General features: G+C 42.2%; 1 protein-coding gene across 1 annotated transcript; it reads right to left on the bottom strand.

The window, feature by feature from the left end:
- Positions 1-356: 356 nt before the first annotated feature.
- On the bottom strand, positions 357-18,337 carry LOC115147102 (phosphatidylinositol 4-phosphate 5-kinase-like protein 1). Its single transcript, XM_029689108.2, has 9 exons — positions 18,100-18,337; positions 16,157-16,207; positions 13,299-13,453; positions 10,990-11,114; positions 7,196-7,230; positions 7,033-7,088; positions 6,816-6,928; positions 3,900-4,062; positions 357-3,270 (listed from the first exon to the last, which is right to left on the bottom strand). Exons 1-9 carry the CDS (start codon positions 18,298-18,300, stop codon positions 2,808-2,810), a joined length of 1,362 nt encoding a protein of 453 aa, XP_029544968.2. The 5' UTR covers positions 18,301-18,337; the 3' UTR covers positions 357-2,807.
- Between the last annotated feature and the right edge of the window lie 3,105 nt (positions 18,338-21,442).

Genomic DNA, 21,442 nt, shown 5'->3' with positions numbered 1-21,442 from the left:
TTAGAGTGTAGAGCCTGTGGTTAGAGGTAGGGGGGCAGGGTAGCCTAGTGGTTAGAGTGTAGAGGGGGCAGGGTAGCCTAGTGGTTAGAGTGTAGAGGGGGCAGGGTAGCCTAGTGGTTAGAGTGTAGAGGCGGCAGGGTAGCCTAGTGGTTAGAGTGTAGAGGGGGCAGGGTAGCCTAGTGGTTAGAGTGTAGAGGGGGCAGGGTAGCCTAGTGGTTAGAGTGTAGAGGGGGCAGGGGTAGCGGGGGGTAGCCTAGTGGTTAGAGTGTAGAGGGGGCGGGGTAGCCTAGTGGTTAGAGTGTAGAGGGGGCAGGGTTAGCCTAGTGGTTAGAGTGTAGAGGGGGCAGGGTAGCCTAGTGGTTAGAGTGTAGAGGGGGCAGGGTAGCCTAGTGGTTAGAGTGTAGAGGGGGCAGGGTAGCCTAGTGGTTAGAGTGTAGAGGGGGCAGGGTAGCCTAGTGGTTAGAGTGTAGAGGGGGCAGGGTAGCCTAGTGGTTAGAGTGTAGAGGCGGCAGGGTAGCCTAGTGGTTAGAGTGTTGGACTAGTAACCGGAAGGTTGCAAGTTCAAACCCCCGAGCTGACAAGGTACAAATCTGTCGTTCTGCCCCTGAACAGGCAGTTAACCCACTGTTCCTAGGCCGTCATTGAAAATAAGAATTTGTTCTTAACTGACTTGCCTAGTTAAATAAAGGTAAAATAAAAAATATATATTAAAAAAGTTTCATGGGTTAAACTTAAACTTTCACGATGAATCAAACCACTGTATTTTTTTATCCATCAATATACAGTGCATTCAGAAAGTATTCAGACTCCTGGACATTTTCCACATCTTGTTAAAGCCTTATTCTAAAATGGATTAAATGATCAATCTTTAGTTAGATTTTTAAAAATCTTTATTTAACTAGGCAAGTCAGTTAAGAACAAATTCTTATTTTTTAATGACGGACTAGGAACGGTGGCCTGAATGCCAAGCGTCACGTCTGGAGGAAACCTGGCACCATCCCTATGGTGAAGCATGGTGGTGGCAGCATCATGCTGTCGGGATATTTTTCAACGGCAGGGACTGGGAGACTAGTCTGGATGGAGGGAAAGATGAACGGACCAAAGTAAAGAGATCCTTTATGAAGAGCTGCTCCAGAGCGCTCAGGACCTCAGACTGGGGGTGACGTTTCCCCTTCCAACAGGACAACGGCCCTAAGCACACAGCCAAGGCAATGCTGTAGTGGCTTCGGGACAAGTCTCTGAATATCCTTGAGTGGCCCAGCCAGAGCCCGGACTTCTCTGGAGAAACCTGAAAATAGCTGCGCCTCAACACTCCCCATCCAGAGCTTGAGATGATCTACAGAGAACAAATGGGAGAAACTCCCCAAATACATGTGTGCCAAGCTTGTAGCGTCATACTCAAGAAAAGTGAGTCTGTAATCGCTGCCAAAGGAGCTGCAACAAAGTACTGAGTAAAAGGTCTGAATGCTTATGTAAATGTGATATTTCAGGGGTTTTTTGTTGACATTTTGCAAAAATGTCTAAAAACCTGTTTTTGCTTTGTCATTATTTATTTTACTAGGCAAGTCAGTTAAGAACAAATTCTTATTTTCAAAGACGGCCTAGGAACAGTGGGATAACTACCTTGTTCAGGGAACAGAACAACAGATTTTGTACCTTGTCAGCTCAGGGATTTGATCTTGCAACCTTTTGGTTACTAGTCCAACACTCTAACCACTAGGCTACGCTGCCACCCCTTAATGGGGTATTGTGTGTAGATTGATTCATCCATTTTAGAATAAGGCTGTAATGTAACAAAATGTGAAAAAAGTCGAGTGGTCTGAATACTTTCCGAATGACCTGCATTTAGTGTGTAAAAGCTCTCCAAACCCTGTACTTTTTTATGATTCATACATACTTTCTTAACCCAAAATGTGCCTAAATAAACTAGTTGGTCGACTAGTTGGTCCTGAAATGGACACGAATATGCATATCTTTAGATGGGTTTCATTCATTGATCCTTATATTCTGAACCCATTCTAGTGACTGTCGTCTAAATGAAAGGTACACCGTATTTAAAGGTGTACGTATTCAGCGCGCGCGCATGTGAACCACGACTGTCGTCTAAATGAAAGGTACACCGTATTTAAAGGTGTACGTATTCAGCGCGCGCATGTGAACCACGACTGCAAAGCCCGTTACCCACCTGCGTAAGTAAGTCTGAATACCAACTACTGAGAAGTGCGTAAGTAAGTCTGAATACCAACTACTGAGAAGTGCGTAAGAAAGGCACTTAAAAAAAACATACAACAATATACAACATTTATCAAAACGTCAAAGTTAAATTAGGAGAAAAAAAATCCATAGGAGTCAAACATAAAAAAATGTTTTTTTGGCAAATTTGAAAAATAATTTTGGTTTTCATTATTGATTCACGAACTAAACGTCAACAATTCAAAAACTATTATACTTTGGAAAATCAGCTAATCAATTCATAGCACTAGATTTTAAATGTTGCACCTTTTTCTTTGTTACTTAAAAAAAATGAAAGAATATGAAGAAGGAGAACCCATTTATCCGCTGTGGTGAATAATATATTTCCATATAATGGTTTATGTTCGTTTTGGCTTTGGTCTGGATACGTGGAAACATGAAAATAACTGCCTCTTGGTCAATCTGAAATTACAGTGCTTTAAAAGAATAGCTTTATGTCTCTGAACAGCGTCACAGTTGCTAGTCTTTGTGTGTGTATTTGCGTGCGTGGGTGTCCCTGGGCAGACAGCGTGCTAGTGGGAGTAACCATCCTCATCCTCGACCTCTTTCTGAGTCTACCTGGTGTGGTCCTGTACCCACTGGCAGAGCCTATGGCAATAAGCGGGGGGGCTGACGGTGGAGAAGGCCTGCCCTGGGTGCCGCAGTCTCTTCCACCAATGCTCCAGCCTCTTCTTGAAGCTGTAGACAGTGAAGATGTCGATGATGCCCACAAAGTAGCGATGTTCCGGTCCGTCAATGACGTGCAGTGGGTTTCTGAAGTTGGGCAGCAGCCGGCGGTTCTGGGCCTGGAAGTCTCGCAGTTCCATCGAATCCGTGACCCTTCCCACCGGCTGCTCAGTACAGGGTCTCCCGGAAGGGGCACTGCCCAGGTCACTTCCTACCCGTGATTCAGTAACGCTGCAACTTCCTGTCCCGCCGTCCATCTCTGATACCAACAGGGCGGAATCTTCCTCTGGGACCGCCCCCGGAACAGTGGGCATGCCCGCATGGGTGGGGCTTGAGCATGTGATCACTGACCTGAGAGGTTAAAGCGGAGAGGGGGTACCCAGAGTTATTAGAGACAACATGGCCACCTGAAAGGTTAAAGAGGAGAGGGTAACAGATATAGAAATAGGGCACACTTATCTTTGCCATGAACACTTCTGTGATAGCATGGGCAGTGCCATTGAGGGCTCTCTCTATTAAAAATAGGCAGTTCCATTTTCTTCCACTCAATGGCGCTACCCATGTTAAAACAGGCTTTGTGGCAAGTAAAGCCTCTATCCATCTCTATGAAGGGTAACAACGTTATTAGAGCCAGCATGTCTACCTGAGAGGTTAAAGAGGGGAGGGTAAGAGCCAAGAGTGAGGCAGCATGGTCAACCTAAAAAATACCACAGTTGACTGATTTTAGAGTAGACAAATACTAGATAGTTGCTCGTGGTGGTTATGCATGTTATTGTATAGCCAAGAAGTATATTTGTGGTAACTACATGCCTGGAAGTCATTGGTTTTGTCCTGAAGAAAGACCAGGACCTGGGGGAAAATATTGATCTTGACATTACACCACTTTTGAGGCCTGAATATGTCACTAAAACATAAAGAAAGAATCAAAGACCGAAAAAAATATACAAAAAGGGGGATAAAAATAGAAAAATCCCACCCACTTTTTAGTGCGCATGATAAGGGTGGCGAAGGACAGGCACTGGTGGCGTTCATCCTGGTGCAGGGGCTGATGAGCCACCAGGAGGCTGTAGTCCAGCACGTTGAGTCTCTGCAGGAACGACGTGTCAATCTCCACCTGCCGGAGCAGCCATGGACGGTGCTGGTCTATCAACACAAGCACATATATTGCAAAACTGGTTAGGACTCTATAACTGTATGCACCACTTACTACCCCGTTACAGTGTCATTACCAGTGCCGCCCGTCATTTTGAGCCCCACCTTTTTTTTTGGGGGGTGCTTGTTTTGCATGTTATTTTGGCATTAATACGTGTTACATATCAGTTTGCAAACAATGTAAAAATATATATATATAATAATCATTGAGTCAATAAAGCCACATTTTGGGGTGGCAGGTAGCGTAGTGGTTAGAGTGGAGGGGTGGCAGGTAGCCTAGTGGTTAGAGTGGAGGGGTGGCAGGTAGCCTAGTGGTTAGAGTGGAGGGGTGGCAGGTAGCCTAGTGGTTAGAGTGGAGGGGTGGCAGGTAGCCTAGTGGTTAGAGTGGAGGGGTGGCAGGTAGCCTAGTGGTTAGAGTGGAGGGGTGGCAGGTAGCCTAGTGGTTAGAGTGGAGGGGTGGCAGGTAGCCTAGTGGTTAGAGTGGAGGGGTGGCAGGTAGCCTAGTGGTCAGAGCATTGGGCCAGTAACCAGCAGGTAGCCTAGTGGTCAGAGCATTGGGCCAGTAACCAGCAGGTAGCCTAGTGGTTAGAGAGTTGGACCAGTAACCAGCAGGTAGCCTAGTGGTCAGAGCATTGGGCCAGTAACCAGCAGGTAGCCTAGTGGTTAGAGAGTTGGGCCAGTAACCAGCAGGTAGCCTAGTGGTTACAGTGTTGGGCCAGTAACCAGCAGGTAGCCTAGTGGTTACAGTGTTGGGCCAGTAACCAGCAGGTAGCCTAGTGGTTACAGTGTTGGGCCAGTAACCAGCAGGTAGCCTAGTGGTTACAGTGTTGGGCCAGTAACCGAAAGGTTGCTGGATCAAATCCCCGAGCTGACAAGGTAAAAATCTGTTGTTCTGCCCCCTAGGCCCCTAGGTATTTAAAAAAACATTGGTCAACATACATTCTTATCAAGGGAGACTTTCAGTAAAATAGAAAACATGGTCTCTTTTTTGCTTTCTTGAGTAAGGCAACTCCAAAATGCAGGTGTTTCAACCTAGCTCAGTGCTTTCTGTGCTGGTGGGGCAGCCAGCGGAAAATACAGAGTGTAGGGTTGGGCTCAGTGTTCTGTCACTCATTGGGACACTACGTCACTGCCAAATCTAAGTGTAGAGCTCAAAAATTTGATTGGACTCATGTCAACATCATACTTTCAAAATCTTAGCTAGCAGTCATCATCAGGAATCAAGTCGACAATCTACTGGCAAATCATTTTTAGTCCTTGTCATATAAAGATAAATAATGAAGAGAAATTATAGATAAATTATAATTATAATTATATATTATATTATAATTATAGATAAAACATATTGGTGCTCATCGACCATTGAACATAAACATTACACAAAAAGTTGGAAATCGCAAATTCAACAGTGAGTGGTTTGGAAGGAATCTGTGGCTAACTGCAAGCATTGCAAAGCAATCACTAGCCTTCTATTCAGTGGAGTGGGTGTGTGGTCCCAAGTCTGGGTTTAAGAGTCTCTTCCAACGCTGTCAATCCAACATAACTTCTGTCGCGCTCAAAACAACTGGAAACTCGGAATTGGAAAATCTGATTTCAGTGAGTTCAAGACAACTGGGAACTCGGGGAAAAAACAGGCTCCTACTGGGAAAATACATCCAACTCGGAATTGTAAATCGGGAATTCGGGCCTCATTCTAGAGCTACAACCGGAAGATCCCTGACGTCATCATGATTCAAGCTTGTTTTTTTCTTATTTCCCAGTTGTCTTGAAAGCACCATAAATCCAGAGAATGACAGACTTTGATGACAAAAATGTTCCACTAAACAAAAACGCTGTGCAAACTTTCTGTTCAAGTGAGCACAACACAACAAGGTGAGTCCAAAAATGTATTGTATGCTGCTGCATGAATGATGTAATATGCCAGGGAGATGTGTCTACTGTAGCTAAGAGAGTAATACTAAATGTATGTTGTGTAGTAAGATGTTAGTAGCCAATGAACCTCACCCTAATAAGTTGGTCCCTTTTCCCCTCTTAATTTTGCCTACAATTTCAGACTTGCACATGTAGCCTATAGTCTGTTTTAGAGAAATGTAATAATCAAATATTGTAAGAGCTTTCATTGTCTGCTTATATGCCTCCTTTATTTATTCTATGGTTCTGACTTGGTGTAAATGGAGAATGCTGTAAGAATGGCCCATGTTCTGAATTCTGCCGCTGTACATTTCAAAAGTGCTGAACAAATAGTTATATTGTCAGTCCTACCTCACTCATTAATGTCTAAATCGAAATTGCCTCTTATCTGCTCGTCGTCCCCTCATAGTTTGTAGATCTCAATTGTCAGTAGAAACCATATCTGCTGTTTTTTTTAAGGCAATAAATGTGGCTGAATGAATTGTTTCGCTGCCAGACAAGGCTCTGCTGATTGTCTGCCAGTTGTAGCAATGGTAAGTTTTTGGGACTGCTATTGGGACAGCTTTATGTAGACCCTAAAAGTTTGTGGGCATCGTTTGTCACCGTTATAGTGCAATGAATGTGTTGTTTAGTGTTGTGTAGTGTATTTGCTGGCATGCATCCCCTCAAAAAGTTTTTGGGTTTGCCCCACCAAGATTTACATGCTAAAAATCGCCAAATTGGCTTACCTCAATTACTAAAACAAGGTAAGGTATTTCCTTTCATTGTAATCAGTCCTCATGAATAACATATCTCATTCTGTAACATACTATGACAGGATTCGTTACCCTTACCCAGAGTGATGTACTGGCCCTCGAAGTTCAAGTCCTTGAGAACAACGATAACCTGACTTCCCTCTGGAGCTGGGTCTGTCCACCGGCTCACCTCACAACCCTTGATGTCATACCTGCAACAACAGGCAACGAAGTCAGTTTAACAGTGTTGTTACCACAGTGCCTGTAATACATTTCTCACACCAGACTGTTTTGTTTTACTCTGAAACAGGCTTACCTGGCATTGATTCGCTCGTCAGGGTAAAAAACACTCTGCATTACAATAAAGTACTTCTGTGAAAAAAGGTAAGACAAGGCATGAACAAACTAAGTTATAGCTAATAAATAATGATAATAATAAACAATATGGCTATGAATAACAATCCATAATCAGTCAGTACCTTCCTCCTATGTGGAATTTTGATCCTGTGGACACCTTGAAAGCAAAAAAAAAAGTAAACTTCAGTCAACTACAAACATCTTCCATGGTCCAGCAGGCCAAATTTCACATATTTGTCCACTTTGCGGTGGCAATGAATAATAAAAGGGGGTAAAATGTAGAAGTGTTTAGAAACATATTATATTCTTATTTACAATAAAAAGTTCATCCAAAATGACACAATACAAAATGTACCATTGATTTTCATTGAGCAGAAAATAATCTGAAACACAACCAAAACAAACAGCAAATGTTTTCAACACGTTTGTAGAGTCACACGCTTGATGTTGTGTGCTCGGACTATGGGACCAAATACTAAACTTTTGACTACTTCAATACACATACACTACCGGTCAAAAGTTTTAGAACACCTACTCATTCAAGGGTTTTTCTTCATTTGTACTATTTTCTACATTTTAGAATAATAGTGAAGATGTCAAAACTATGAAATAACACATATGGAATCATGTAGTAACCAAAAAAGTGTTAAACAAATGAAACTCTATTTTATATTTGAGATTCTTCAAAGTAACCACCCTTTGCCTCGATGACAGCTGTCACGTCTGCTTCCAACTCACACCCTCAAACACGTAGATCCCCTGAACGCAGCTCACTCTCCAGATCCCAATCACCTGAATTCTAATCACCTGTTCACACACCTGTATGTCATTATCACACTATTTAGTTCAGTTCTTTGCACCCCATCACTGTGAGGTATTGTTTGTTTTGTGACACACGTCTTGCAGAGCGCTGTGTTTCCCTGTGATTTACTCCTCCCGTGTATGATTTGCCTTCCTCACTAACGACGCCTATTCCCTGCCTGTACTTTAGCCTATAGGATTTGCTGTTATCTACCTATTGCCTGATCTCCTGGACAACGTTACGAGCCTTTTCCCTGCCTGTACTGTTGCCCTTTTGGACCCCCTGTGTATGACCTGCCTGCCCCTGGACCCAGCTACCTGCCTCCTCCTGTGGTCCTGTACAATAAACACCTGCTGCTCCCTGCGCTTGAAACCAGCTCTCTGTCTCCCCTCGTGTTCATTACAACAGCTTTGCACACTTGGCATTCCCTCAACCAGCTTCATGAGGTAGTCAGCTAGAATGCATTTCCATTAACAGGTGAGCTAACAGTCTCAATATCATAGTCATTGTATCATTTCGAATTCAAAGTGCTGGAGTACAGAACCAAAACAACCAAAAATGTGTCCCAATACTGTTGGAGCTCACTGTGTATGTATTTAGCAAAATATTACCAGAAGTGGTAAAAATATGTCAAAAAATCTGTCAGAATTGCAGAGTTTTGTAGCCGTTTCAAATATATTATATTAAAACACATAGAAATGTTCTAGAATTCACCATGTGATTAATATCTATTAATTAAAATTCTATTAAATATCAAGAAATGTGATGTGAAACCTTCCCCGTATATATGACATCCCATAGGGATGCCTTACATCCAGCAAGGAGATACAGGTCATCCATTTTCACAAAATGCCTAAAACTAGAAAATAAGTCTAAGCAATGATGCCTAGCTATTGCTGATTTAACCATAGGCTATAGGGTACACATTTTCCAATATGGCCACCAACCAGCTCTATTGTTCTAACTTGGATTGGTCTGACATTGCCACGCCTCTTTTAATAATAAGTAGAATATGCCTAATGATAATAAAAACATTTATTATAGTTATCAAGATAACACAACCAATTTAGCCAGGTTTGCAAAATGTATCATCTTTGTAAAATATTTGTAAAATGTGCCAAAAACACTATATGACTGTTTTTGGTCAGTATTTACATCCCTAATTTCTATGTTTTATTTTCAAACAATAAAAAATGTATCTATAATATTCCTAAAGAGATATTTTACTAGTTTGTAGTGATAATACTGATATGCAAAATGATGCTATAATTGTTAATTATAAAATATATGTCTTGAATCCTGTCATATACACAGCATTCCAACATAACATTCTAACCAATCGTCTGATTATGAGGGAATCAACCAGGGCTGGGGTCAATTTGAATTTCAATTTGAATTTAATTTGAATTTAAGGCAGTCAATTCAGGAAGTTATTTTAATAACAAATTAAAAATGTAAAAACTGACTCCTCATTGAAAATAGATGCTGTTTTTTTTTTTAATGTTCAATTTAAGTTAACTTCCTGAATTGATTGCCTTCAATTTCTATTTGACCCCAGCTCTGGAATAAAACAAATGAAAAAAACTGTCGTTTTTAGCAGACACTTTGGGTTAATTGCCTTGCTCAAGGGCACATCGGCAGATAGCTAGCTGCTGCCTATGATTTTGCCATCATTAAATCGGATGGCAAAAATTAACCAAATCCCATTGGTTATAAATGAGACCCCTCCCCCAATAGAATGTTCCATTGTTGTTTGATACAGTCATTTACGATGAGCATGTGAGCATTCCAACTTGTTACAACATTCCTTTATCAGCCTGCAAACCTTCTATTGCTTAGACTCACATACAACATGCTGATTACATGCAATCAGTTACTCCCCAGCCCTGTCAATGTCACATCCTGACCATAGAGAGCCTTTATTTTCTATGGTGGCGTAGGTCAGGGCGTGACTGAGGGGTCAGTCTAGTTTATTATTTCTATGCGGGGTTCTAGTTTTGGTTTTTCTATGTTGGTGATTCCCAATTAGAGGCAGCTGTTAATCATTGTCTCTAATTGGGGATCATATTTAAGTAGTGTTTGTGGGATATTATTTTGAGTTAGTACACGTAGCACCTCTGTAGTCACGGTTCGTTGTTCGTTTGTTTTGTTTTGCTAAATTTCACTTTTAATAAATTATGTGGAACTCAACATCAGCTGCGCCTTGGTCCGTCTCTACACACGAACGTGACAGTCAATCAAGTTATAGTAGCTAGCTACTATAACTATCTTAGCTGGCTACTCTAACTATCTTAGCTGGCTACTCTAACTATCTTAGCTGGCTACTCTAACTATCTTAGCTGGCTACTCTAACTATCTTAGCTGGCTACTCTAACTATCTTAGCTAGCTACTGTAACTATCTTAGCTAGCTACTCTAACTATCTTAGCTAGCTACTCTAACTATCTTAGCTAGCTACTCTAACTATCTTAGCTTGCTACTCTAACTATCTTAGCTAGCTACTCTAACTATCTTAGCTTGCTACTCTAACTATCTTAGCTAGCTACTCTAACTATCTTAGCTAGCTACTCTAACTATCTTAGCTGGCTACTCTAACTATCTTAGCTGGCTACTCTAACTATCTTAACTGGCTGCTCTAACTATCTTAGCTGGCTACTAACTATCTTAGCTGGCTACTCTAACTATCTTAGCTGACTACTCTAACTATCTTAGCTGACATGCCTGCTGGCAAGATTGGTATACTTTAGAAAAGCAAGCAAAAACAAATGTACTGAATAAGACACTCTTTAACCCATATTTCAGCAGTCATGAAGAGAAGCATATTTAGTTTCTTTAAAAAATAACCACCATTCAAGAGGATACATAAAGCTCAAGAGGTATGCTCACCCCAGCCATAAATAGACATCTTTTTACAAAGAATTAAGATTATGGCTCTACATTGCAGGAAAAAAAGTTGTTTTAGGTGTTTGAAAAAGGCTAAATTCTCACCCCAGCCATTCTAACATACTTGATGCCCCCTTAGATTTTTGGTGTGATATTACCCCACTCTTCCTGCCAAAGTGAACACATTTTCCCGCTGGCCAATGGACTATAAGATCAGAGTCCTGTGTCTTACCTAAGAACTTGACCAGCAGTGAATGAGGATACTTCTCTAGGTGCTCCATGTAGATTCTTAGGTTGGACAGGAGGAATTGCACCTCTCTCTTGTTCTGGGTCTTCAGAAAGAACCGCTTATCGTTCCTGGATGAGAAAGAGAAATGCAATGATTAGCACAGATAGTGAGTTATAACACACACATAAACACAGAAAAAAAAGAAACGTCCTCTCTCTGTCAACTGCGTTTATTTTCAAATCAAATGTATTTATATAGCCCTTCGTACATCAGCTGATATCTCAAAGTGCTGTACAGAAACCCAGCCTAAAACCCCAAATAGCAAGCAATGCAGGTGTAGAAGCACGGTGGCTAGGAAAAATTCCCTAGAAAGGCCAAAACCTAAGAAGAAACTTAGAGGAACCAGGCTATGTGGGGTGGCCAGTCCTCTTCTGGCTGTGCCGGGTGGCGATTATAACAGACCTCATTTTCAGCAAACTTATCATGTGTAAATATTTGTATGAACATTTTTTTTTTTTACCTTTATTTTACTAGGCAAGTCAGTTAAGAACAAATTCTTATTTTCAAAGACGGCCTAGGAACAGTGGGTTAACTGCCTGTTCAAGGGCAGAACGACAGATTTTGTACCTTGTCAGCTCGGGGATTTGAACTTGCAACCTTTCGGTTACTAGTCCAATGCTCTAACCACTAGGCTACCCTGCCGCCCCATAACATAACAAGATTCAACAACTGAGACAAACACTGAACAAGTTCCACAGACATGTGACTAACAAAAATTGAATAATGTGTCCATGAACAAAGGGGGGGGGTCAAAATCAAAAGTAACAGTCAGTATCTGGTGTGGCCACCAGCTGCATTAAGTATTGCAGTGCATCTCCTCTTCATGGACTGCACCAGATTTGCCAGTTCTTGCTGTGTGATATTACCCCACTCTTCCACCAAGGCACCTGCAAGTTCCCGGACATTTCTGGGGTGAATGGTCCAAGCCTTCATCCTCCGATCCAACAGGTCCCAGACGTGCTCAATGGGTTAAAGATCCGGGTTCTTCGCTGGCCATGGCAGAACACTAACATTCCTGTCTTGAAGGAAATCACGCACAGAAAGAGCAGTATGGCTGGTGGCATTGTCATGCTGGAGGGTCATGTCAGATGAGCTTGCAGGAAGGGTACCACATGAGGGAGGAGGATGTCTCCCCTGTAACGCACAGCGTTGAGAATGCCTGCAATGACAACAAGCTCAGTCCAATGATGCTGTGACACACCGCCCCAGACCATGACGGACCCTCCACCTCCAAATCAATCCCGCTCCAGAGTACAGGCCTCAGGGTAACGCTCATTCCTTCGACGATAAACGCAAATCCGACCATCACCCCTGGTGAGACAAAACCGCGACTTGTCAGTGAAGAGCACTTTTTGCCAGTCCTGTCTGGTCCAGCAACGGTGGGCTTGTGCCCATAGGCGACGTTGTTGCCAGGTGATGTCTGGTGATGACCTGCCTTACAACATTTCCTACAAGCCCTCAGTTCAGCCTCTTTCAGCCTATTGCAGACAGTCTGAGCACTGATGGAGGGATTGTGCGTTCCTAGTGTAACTCGGGCAGTTGTTGCCATCCTGTACCTGTCCCTCAGGGGTGATGTTTGGATGTACCGATCCGGTGCAGGTGTTTTTACACGTGGTCTGCCACTGCAAGGACAATCAGCTGTCTGTCCTGTCTCCCTGTAGCACTGTCTTAGGCATCTCACAGTACGGACATTGCAATTTATTGCCCTGGCCACATCTGCAGACCTCGTGCCTCCTTGCAGCATGCCTAAAGCACATTCACGCAGATGAGCAGGGACCCTGGGCATCTTTCTTTTGGTGTTCTTCAGAGTCAGTTGAAAGGCCTCTTTGGTGTCCTAAGTTTTCATAACTGTGACCTTAATTTCCTACCATCTGTAAGCTGTTAGTGTCTTAACGACCGTTCCACAGATGCATGTTCATTAATTGTTTATGGTTCATTGAACAAGCAGGGAAACAGTGTTTAAACCCTTTACAATGAAGATCTGTGAAGTTATTTGGATTTTTACGAATTATCTTTTAAAGACAGGGTCCTGAAAAAGGGACTTTTGTGTGTGTGTGTGTGTGTGTGACCTTAATGTCGAAGTGCCTCGTGTGTTGTTTCCTAGTATGCTCTGTGTGCATTGTGTTTGAGCATATATTTTGGCAAGATAAAGAGTAAGAAAGTATCTTTCCTATATTTGCACTAGATGTGAGAGAGATATATACTCTAACAGCAAAGGGAAAGAAAGAGAGGAGTAGAATATGCCTACGCACGTGAGAAAGAAGTCGGCCTTGCTTTTAGAGTTGCTGATGAACTGCAGGTAGGAACCGTCGTTGGAGAGAGAGTGCTGATACTCCTTTTCCGTCATCCCCAGGGAGCGACGCAAGCTGGCAAACACTGGCCCTGCAAACGTCTCCATTCTGAAGGCCTTCAGAGAAAGAGAGCGTTCTTATGAGTTCAAATCATATTGGCATCAGCAAACAGTAGTAGATACATTTATGTAGGTAAGTAACAACAAAGGTCCAACAATTGATACTTGAAGAACTCCACAAGATATTTTATATCAATAGATTATTCTGTCCTGACTTAGTATAGGCTCTGTGATTAAATAGGCTTATGATGTTGCGCTGTTATCGAACAGCTGTAGCCTACAAATATGGTCAAATATCTTACATAAGCTACTGGTCAATTTACTGTGTTGGCAGAATGTAAAAAAACAACAACAGTAATTTATGCTGTATTTGACAAAGGAATGTGACCGTTTCTGAAAGAGGAAACAATGAAACATTGTTGTGGACCTGTCATCAGATCAGTTGAATTCAACAATGTTTTGCATGGACTTTTGCCTTCCAACCGTAATATCCTGGACTGCCCATGAATTCTGAAACATTCTCTAGGCTACTCAAAACCAATTGAAATTCAAATTACAGTAGGCTACATACAGGAAAGTATTCAGACCCCTTGACTTTTTCCACATTTTGTTATGTTACAGCCTTTTGTTATGTTTTTTCTAAAATGGTTTTAAATTCATAGTTTTCCCCATCAATCTACACACAATACCCAATAATGACAAAGCGAAAACAGGTTTTTAGACATTTTTGCAAATCTATTAAAAATAAAAATCAGAAATACCTGATTTACATAAGTATTCAGGCCCTTTGCTATGAGACTTGAAATTTAGCTCAGGTGCATCCGGTTTCCATTCCCTTGAGATGTTTCTACCACTTGATTGGAGTCCACCTGTGGTAAATTCAATTGATTGGACATGATTTGAAAAGGCACACACGTGTCTTTGTTAAGTCCCAGTGCATCAGAGAAAAGACCAAGCCATGAGGTCGAAGGAATTGTCCGTAGAGCTCTGAGACAGGATTGTGTCGAGGCACAGATCTGGGGAAGGCTACCAAAACATTTCTGCAGCATTGATGGTCCCCAAGAACACAGTGGCCTCCATCATTCTTAAATGGAAGATGTTTGGGACTGCCAAAACTCTTCCTAGAGCTGGTCGCCCGGCCAAACTGAGCAATCGAACATCTCTGGACACCATCATGCCTGATTGGTGGAGTGATGCAGAGATGGTTGTCCTTCTGAAAGGTTCTCCCATCTCCACAGAGGAACTCTAGAGCTCTGTCAGAGTGACCATCAGGTTCTTGGTCACCTCCCTGAAAAAGGCCCTTCTCCCCCAATTGCTCAGTTTGGCTGGGGGGCCAGCTCTAGGAAGAGTCTTGGTGGTTCCAAACTTCTTCCATTTAAGAATGTTTGAGGCCACTGTGTTCTTAGAGACCTTCAATGCTGTTTTGGTACCCTTTCCCAGATATGTGCCTCGACAGAATCCTATCTCTGAGTTCTATGGACAATTACTTCGACCTCATGGCTTGGTTTTTGCTCTGACATGCACTGTCAGCTGTGGGACCTTATATAGACAGGTGTTTATGCCTTTTCAAATCGTGTCCAATCAATTGAATTTACACGTCTAATCAAAAATGTAATTTGGACTCAAATCAACTTGTAGAAACATCTCAAGGATAATCAATGGAAAAAGAATGTACCTGAGCTCAATTTCGAGTCTCATAGCAAAGGGTCTGAAAACGTATGTAAATAAGGTATTTACATTTTTAATCTTAATAAATGTGAAAACATTAAAACATGGATAGTAATATCCTGCGCTGCCGATCTCCGACTCTCCTTCAGGGCCGGAGTCTCCCGCCTGTTTAGCGAGGGCCTGTCTCCTCTCCTGCGCTGCCGGAGTCTCCCAGGAGCGGACCTGCCAGTTTCTAAAAACCTGATTTCATTTTGTCATTATGGGGTTGTTGTGTGATTCTGTGATTTAGGCTGTTTCGGTTTTCATTACTGAGGATTCTCATTTTATTTAATCCATTTTAGAATAAGGCTGTAACATTACAAAATGTGGAAAAAGTCAAGGGGTCAGAATACACCGTACTTCAAAAGTAAAAGATCAACTGTCTTGATGTTCACCTATTAAATTCATCTGTAGGTTATAAACTGTGCTGCCTATGGGATCACATGCAGCAAAACTGGAAATAGGCCTAGATATTCTATATCTACATAGGCCCAATTAAATGAGAAATGCGCATGGTCATTTGTGGTAGGCTACTTCAGGAATATGAACCCATCACGGCCAGAAAACGTGAGGAATTTATTCTGTAATGGTTATGAAAATAAAATAAGTATGAATTAGATTCCTATGTCTAATTATTTTAGATTCCAAAAATAAAACACCTGATTTTTTGCTCTTCTCACTAACGGCAAATGGATGCATCTTTATTATGAATTTGTTTATGGATAAGCGTGTCATATCCTCCATTTGCACAAGATATTTAGGCCGACTTGCAATTACAATACATCAACCAAAAGACGATGTGCGTGCGCATGGGTCTGAAGTTTGCGTGGGCGGTCAAGTTCAGTTTTTTTATAAAAGCCAACTTTTGAGGTAACTGGCGCACACGCATTTTGTGGTATATTTTGTATGGTTTATAAATGAGGCCCCATGTCACTATAAGGAAAAAACATGTTTGTTCACATCTTTTTGAAGACTGAAATTGTGAGATATGAATTTCACGATTTGTACCTTTGGTGTTGCAACTGTGTTACATTTTTTTTTAAATCAACATACCTTATGTATTTGAGTGACCTCCAATCTGTAGTCATCTTCCGACAATTCATCCTATGATAAAAGAAGAAAAGGAATAATTACTACTTGTAAAATATACTAACTATGCAGTTGTCTTTTTGAGAAGGATTTGGGGAGAGTAAAGCAAGACACAATTCCAAGTGGTCTTACAATCACTGTGGATCAGATTCACTGAGCATACAAACATTAGAAACACCTTCCAAATATTGAGTTGCACCCCCTTTTGCCCTTGGAACAGACTCAATTTGTTGGGGCATGGACTCTACAAGGTGTCGAAAGCATCAACAGGGATGGCGGCCTGTGTTGACTTCAATGCTTCCCACAGTTGTGTCAAGTTGTCTGGATGTCCTTTGGGTGGTGGACCATTAAAAAAAACTGTTAAGTGCGAAAAACACAAAATACCATTAACAGCAATGACAGTCCACCAACAACAAAAAATTACAGATCCCTTTTCTGTCGAACTCAACTGAACATTTCAAGAAATATAAACATGGCACCCCAGCCAAAAGTAGGCTAACATGCTACAAGAGGTGGATCAACAAGAAGTGTGTGTGTGTGTGTGTGTAAGGGAATATGTGAGTAAGAGACAACCATGTATCACAACGCTGAGTCAGTAGGCTCCGTTTCAATGGGTCTGATGCTGTGTGTGTGGTGTGTGTGTGTGTGTGTGTGTGTGTGTGTGTGTGTGTGTGTGTGTGTGAATAACTCCCTTGTGACCTCTTATTCACCACCATAGGATCCGGCAGAGTAACCAAATACCGATGGACAAAATAATGGTTGCTGCAAATTAGATCATGAATACACCTACATCAAATCAAATTTCCTTGGAATATAAAATGAAGTGTTTGTGTAATTTTCCACAATCCAAACAACTACGTTCCACTTGGCTCTAATATCAGCCTGTGTTCTGTATCCCTTCTCCTCTGTAGGGACAACAATGGGGTTGGTCAGACAACCCCGCATTGCCTAGGGAACATTGGGGAACATCTAGTACTGCGGGCAGAAGGCTAAACAAAGAGCAAGCCACTAATAGCCACCTCCCATAGCTCAGTCAAATACTCCGTTGCAAACTGGAAACTTACCCCCATTCCCTCTGCCCTTGATGCAGATGACTTTTATGGTCTGAGGCCACCAGATAGGAGTAAGGTAATGTCTCAACACTTTCTCAGATCCACAAGGGCAAGTTATTAAGGGGAGATAGAAGGGAGCAGGTCTAAATGTCTAAATGGGGCTTAATGTCTTTAACAAAATGGTTGTTTCAGAGATCTTTTGACAGTGGAAAACAAATGAGGATGACAATAACAGGTTAGAATCCAGCCTTAGCCTGGGCCATGTTCATTAGGGCGCGCAACAGAAAACGGTGCAAAACGTTTTGCAAAAGAAAACACGGCTCTCTCTGATGAGCTCCTTTTGTTCATGCCTCAGCCCCACTCTTGGCCTTCTCATGGCCCTCTTGGGGAACACGATAGGTGATGCAAATTAAGGAGGAATTGAGAGGCATCAGCCACCACGGTAAATGAAACCAGTTTGCAACCAATCATTTTAAATGCTGGCAATAGATGTCTGCATTTTTGTTTGTTTGGTCCATTCAGTTAGCTTTAGACCACTATGTGATTGCACAAGCTAAAGATACTGCTCAATTCAAACTACTTATCCCTTGTGAAAAATCCTGCTCTGTGAGGTGTTTGAACCGCGTGTACCCCTGTGCAAGTTTGTACAGTAGCTGTTATTCCATAGGGCATTAAACACAGAGGGATGAACCAAAACAAGCAAAGGAGGTGTGAAGGATGACAGTCTCTTGTTATGCCTTTTGTTTTTGAGTGTTTTATCCCCTACGTTAAAAAAAAAAACAGGTGTGAACTTTTGCTTAGTAAAATGCTACGCATATTTACTTGCATCACATTTAATGACCTGTGGGTGCTCACCGGTGGTGGGTTGTCGATGGTGTTCTGCACGGCTGCAGAGAGGCCTTCCTTCATCATAGAGGTGAGGCTGTAGAAATCGTGCTGCTGGTCGATCTCAAACAGGCCCAGTAGCTTCCACTGCTGCCTCAGACCCCCCCACATCTTCCTCTTCACCGTACCAGTCCTCTGCGTGCCCTGCGCTGGACCCGCAGACATCTCCATCTGGGGTGGGGATGACACACACACACACACAAATGAGTACTCAAGATCCAGCACTTGTATGGCACTTCCAATTGAGTGCCATACACCGGTAAGACCATGTAGGTTAGTCTTCCTGTCGATTAACATGCGTGGTAAGGTCGTTGCTGGGACAACCAGAGGTTGACAATAACAGTCGTGTCTGACCTAGACAGACCTGAGCTGCCTGAGGCATGCAGAAAGTGACCACGGCCACAAAGGTCCAATGGCTCTATAGGCCTCAGAGATTGGAACGTTTTTATTGGCCTGATATTGATTAACAACCAAACCAGCGACATCCATTGGACCTCAGCAGCCTTTCCTAGGTTTGGAACAAGCGGCTGGGAGATAACTAATGGCTATATAGGCTAGTCTCTCACTCTCTCCTTCTCCCACCAGTGATCACGGATGAACCCATAGAAATCCTATTAAATTACATGAGTTCATTCATTAGTATTCCGATTCCTTAATTCTATGGATCAACCAGTATTTTCAAGTCCCTGGGGCCTAGATGTTGTTGTTACTCTCAATGCAGCAGGACAAGCCCTTCATTATCTATTCAAGGGGCTGTAACTAAAGAGGTCCTTGTTGTGGAGCATATATATTAGTATCCGTCTCAATAGTAGTTTAATGTTAAACCATGATGAATCGAGGATAAAACATGGGGAAGAAAATAGGTGGTTTTTCTCAACGTGTCAGAATCTTTGAACAGGGACTCCAATTTGAGAATCTGCACTGCTCCATTACTGACCGACTAACCAGTGGAATCGACTTGACACCACACCCGCACCATAATAAAGTAGGGACTAATAAAATATAGGCTATATAACAGGCTATCCAATAAAAGGTTATTGCATGCGCATAACGGTAATATTGCCACTAACAATTCTGAAAACAATGTTGGGTAGATGGTTTGAATATGATCCTACGCCTGCTGACTAAATGACACTTTTCACACACAAATCGGATACATGTCGCCTATCCGGTGCCCTGTCGTTTTCATTGCGCCCATGGAATACACATTCTGACGGTAAGTGTACAACGCGTAAAAGAACTACAGCAAGCTACACCCATTTGGTCAAAACATATCGTAACAAAACAAGCAATATCCAAATAATATTTGCGTCAACATTAGTAGGCTAATATAGACCATAACACGAAGATACTTGCCTCAGTTTGGCTCATCGATGAGGCTAATTCAGGCCCTCCTGTGTCTGCTCTATAGTTCCCGAGATCAGCGCATTCCTCCGATTGACATTGCAATCCGTTCTTTCAATAAATGCATGCAAGCGGTAATGTAGTGACACTGACACTGCGCGAAACCCCCAACATGCTGCACCAGAAATCTCATCGTTTCACAAAGCATTAGCGCATGTTTGTAGCTGAAAACACTTGGGCGCACAGCATATATTCAAAAGCCATTTACAGTAGACTATGAGGAATTGTTTGATATGATCAACGATGACCTGGATACACAATTCAAATGGATTATTTGAATCAATGCATATTGATTATGGACCTTATTCTAAACATTCTATACCAGAACTATCAATATAAACATTTATTTGTTGACCACAAATAACTCTTAGCCTATATACCTTCCATTAGACAGCTGAGCATGCTATACTGAACAAAAATATAAACGCAACATGTAAAGGGTTGGTCCCATGTTTCTTGAGCTGAAATAAAAGATCCCAGAAATGTTCCATACACACACACAAAAAAACTAATTTCTCTCAAATGTTGTGCACAAATTTGTTTACATCCCTGTAAGTGAGCATTTCTCCTTTGCCAATATAATCCATCCACCTGACAGGTGTGGCATATCAAGAAGATTATTAAACAGCATGATTATTACACAGGTGCACCTTGTGCTGGGGACAATAAAAGGCCACTCTAAAATGTGCAGTTGTCTCACACAACATATTACCACAGATGTCTCAAGTCTTGAAGGAGCGTGCAATTGGCACCAGAGCTGTTGCCAGATAATTTAATGTTAATTTCTCTACCATAAACCGCCTCTGTCTTTTTAGATAATTTGGCAGTACGTCCAACCGGCCTCACAAACCACATGTAACCACGCCAGTCCAGGACCTTCACATCCGGCTTCATCATCTGCGGGATTGTCTGAGACCAGCTGATGAAACTGAGCAGTACTTCTGTCTTTAATAAATCCCTTTTGTGGGGAAAACTCAGTCTGATTGGCTGGGCCTGTCTCCTCAGTGGCCCTCCCATGGCTGCACCCCTACCCATGTGAAATCTATAGATTCATGTCTAATTCATTTATTTCAATTGACTGATTTCCTTACTGTAACTCAGAAATTGTTGCATGTTGCATTTATATTTCTGTTCAGTATATTTTGTACTTGAACTACCAAAGTGTTGAATAGTATTTTCATTATAGATAGATATAAGACTCCAGTGCCCAAAATGCTGTTTTAACATGGGCAACACCATTGAAGACTTTCACCATCTTGAAGTAGTCAACTGGGTGGGAGCTTCCTATGGGTTAAGTTTTTATTTATTTAACTAGGCAAGTCAGTTAAGAACAAATTCTTATTTACAATGAAGGCCTACACCGGCCAACGCTGGGCCAATTGAGCGCCATCCTATGGGACTCCCAATCACTGCCGGTTGTAATACAGCCTGGATTCGAACCAGGGTGTCTGTAGTGACGCCTCAAGCACTAAGATGCAGTGCCTCAGACCGCTGCGCCACTCAGGTGCCCACATAAGGAAGGACCACATAATTCCATCCAAGTCATCTGGAGGGATTAGCCAATTAATTATACACCTGAGGAAACGTTCCATAGTTGTAGGTGGCAGTAAATCACCGACCGTGGCTTTATACCTGTTCAAACAATATACTCCAGGTGGCAGTATTGTTTAGCAACTCGTAGAAGTGGTAGGAGACGAAAAAGTACTACTTCAAACTGGAGATGGCCTCAACCGCACTGCACATGCTCTCTCAGACGCCCTAATAGGACAGATACGATATTTCAGACCATGCCAGATTCCCTCATTTGCCACACAGTGCAGCCTATCTACAATCCTTCTATGGATACAGTAAAAATGCTTGGAAATCAAACATTTTACATTAATTAATTGGGCCTTTTCATTCTGTGTAG

Source organism: Oncorhynchus nerka, linkage group LG19 (genome assembly GCF_034236695.1).
Source record: "Oncorhynchus nerka isolate Pitt River linkage group LG19, Oner_Uvic_2.0, whole genome shotgun sequence".
Classification (NCBI taxonomy): domain Eukaryota; kingdom Metazoa; phylum Chordata; class Actinopteri; order Salmoniformes; family Salmonidae; genus Oncorhynchus; species Oncorhynchus nerka.
Note: the sequence above shows the minus strand (reverse complement) of the source record. Positions and strands in the feature narration are given on the sequence as shown.

What these genes read in the sequence shown, in the direction of transcription:
- LOC115147102 (XM_029689108.2), bottom strand. Translation starts at nt 18,300, where the DNA reads ATGGAGATGTCTGCGGGTCCAGCGCAGGGCACGCAGAGGACTGGTACG. An exon ending in AAATTCCACATAGGAGGAAG is followed by an intron (nt 7,089 to 7,195) that starts GTACTGACTGAT and finishes CTTTTTTCACAG; the next exon opens with AAGTACTTTATTGTAATGCA. An exon ending in GACGAGCGAATCAATGCCAG is followed by an intron (nt 6,929 to 7,032) that starts GTAAGCCTGTTT and finishes CTGTTGTTGCAG; the next exon opens with GTATGACATCAAGGGTTGTG.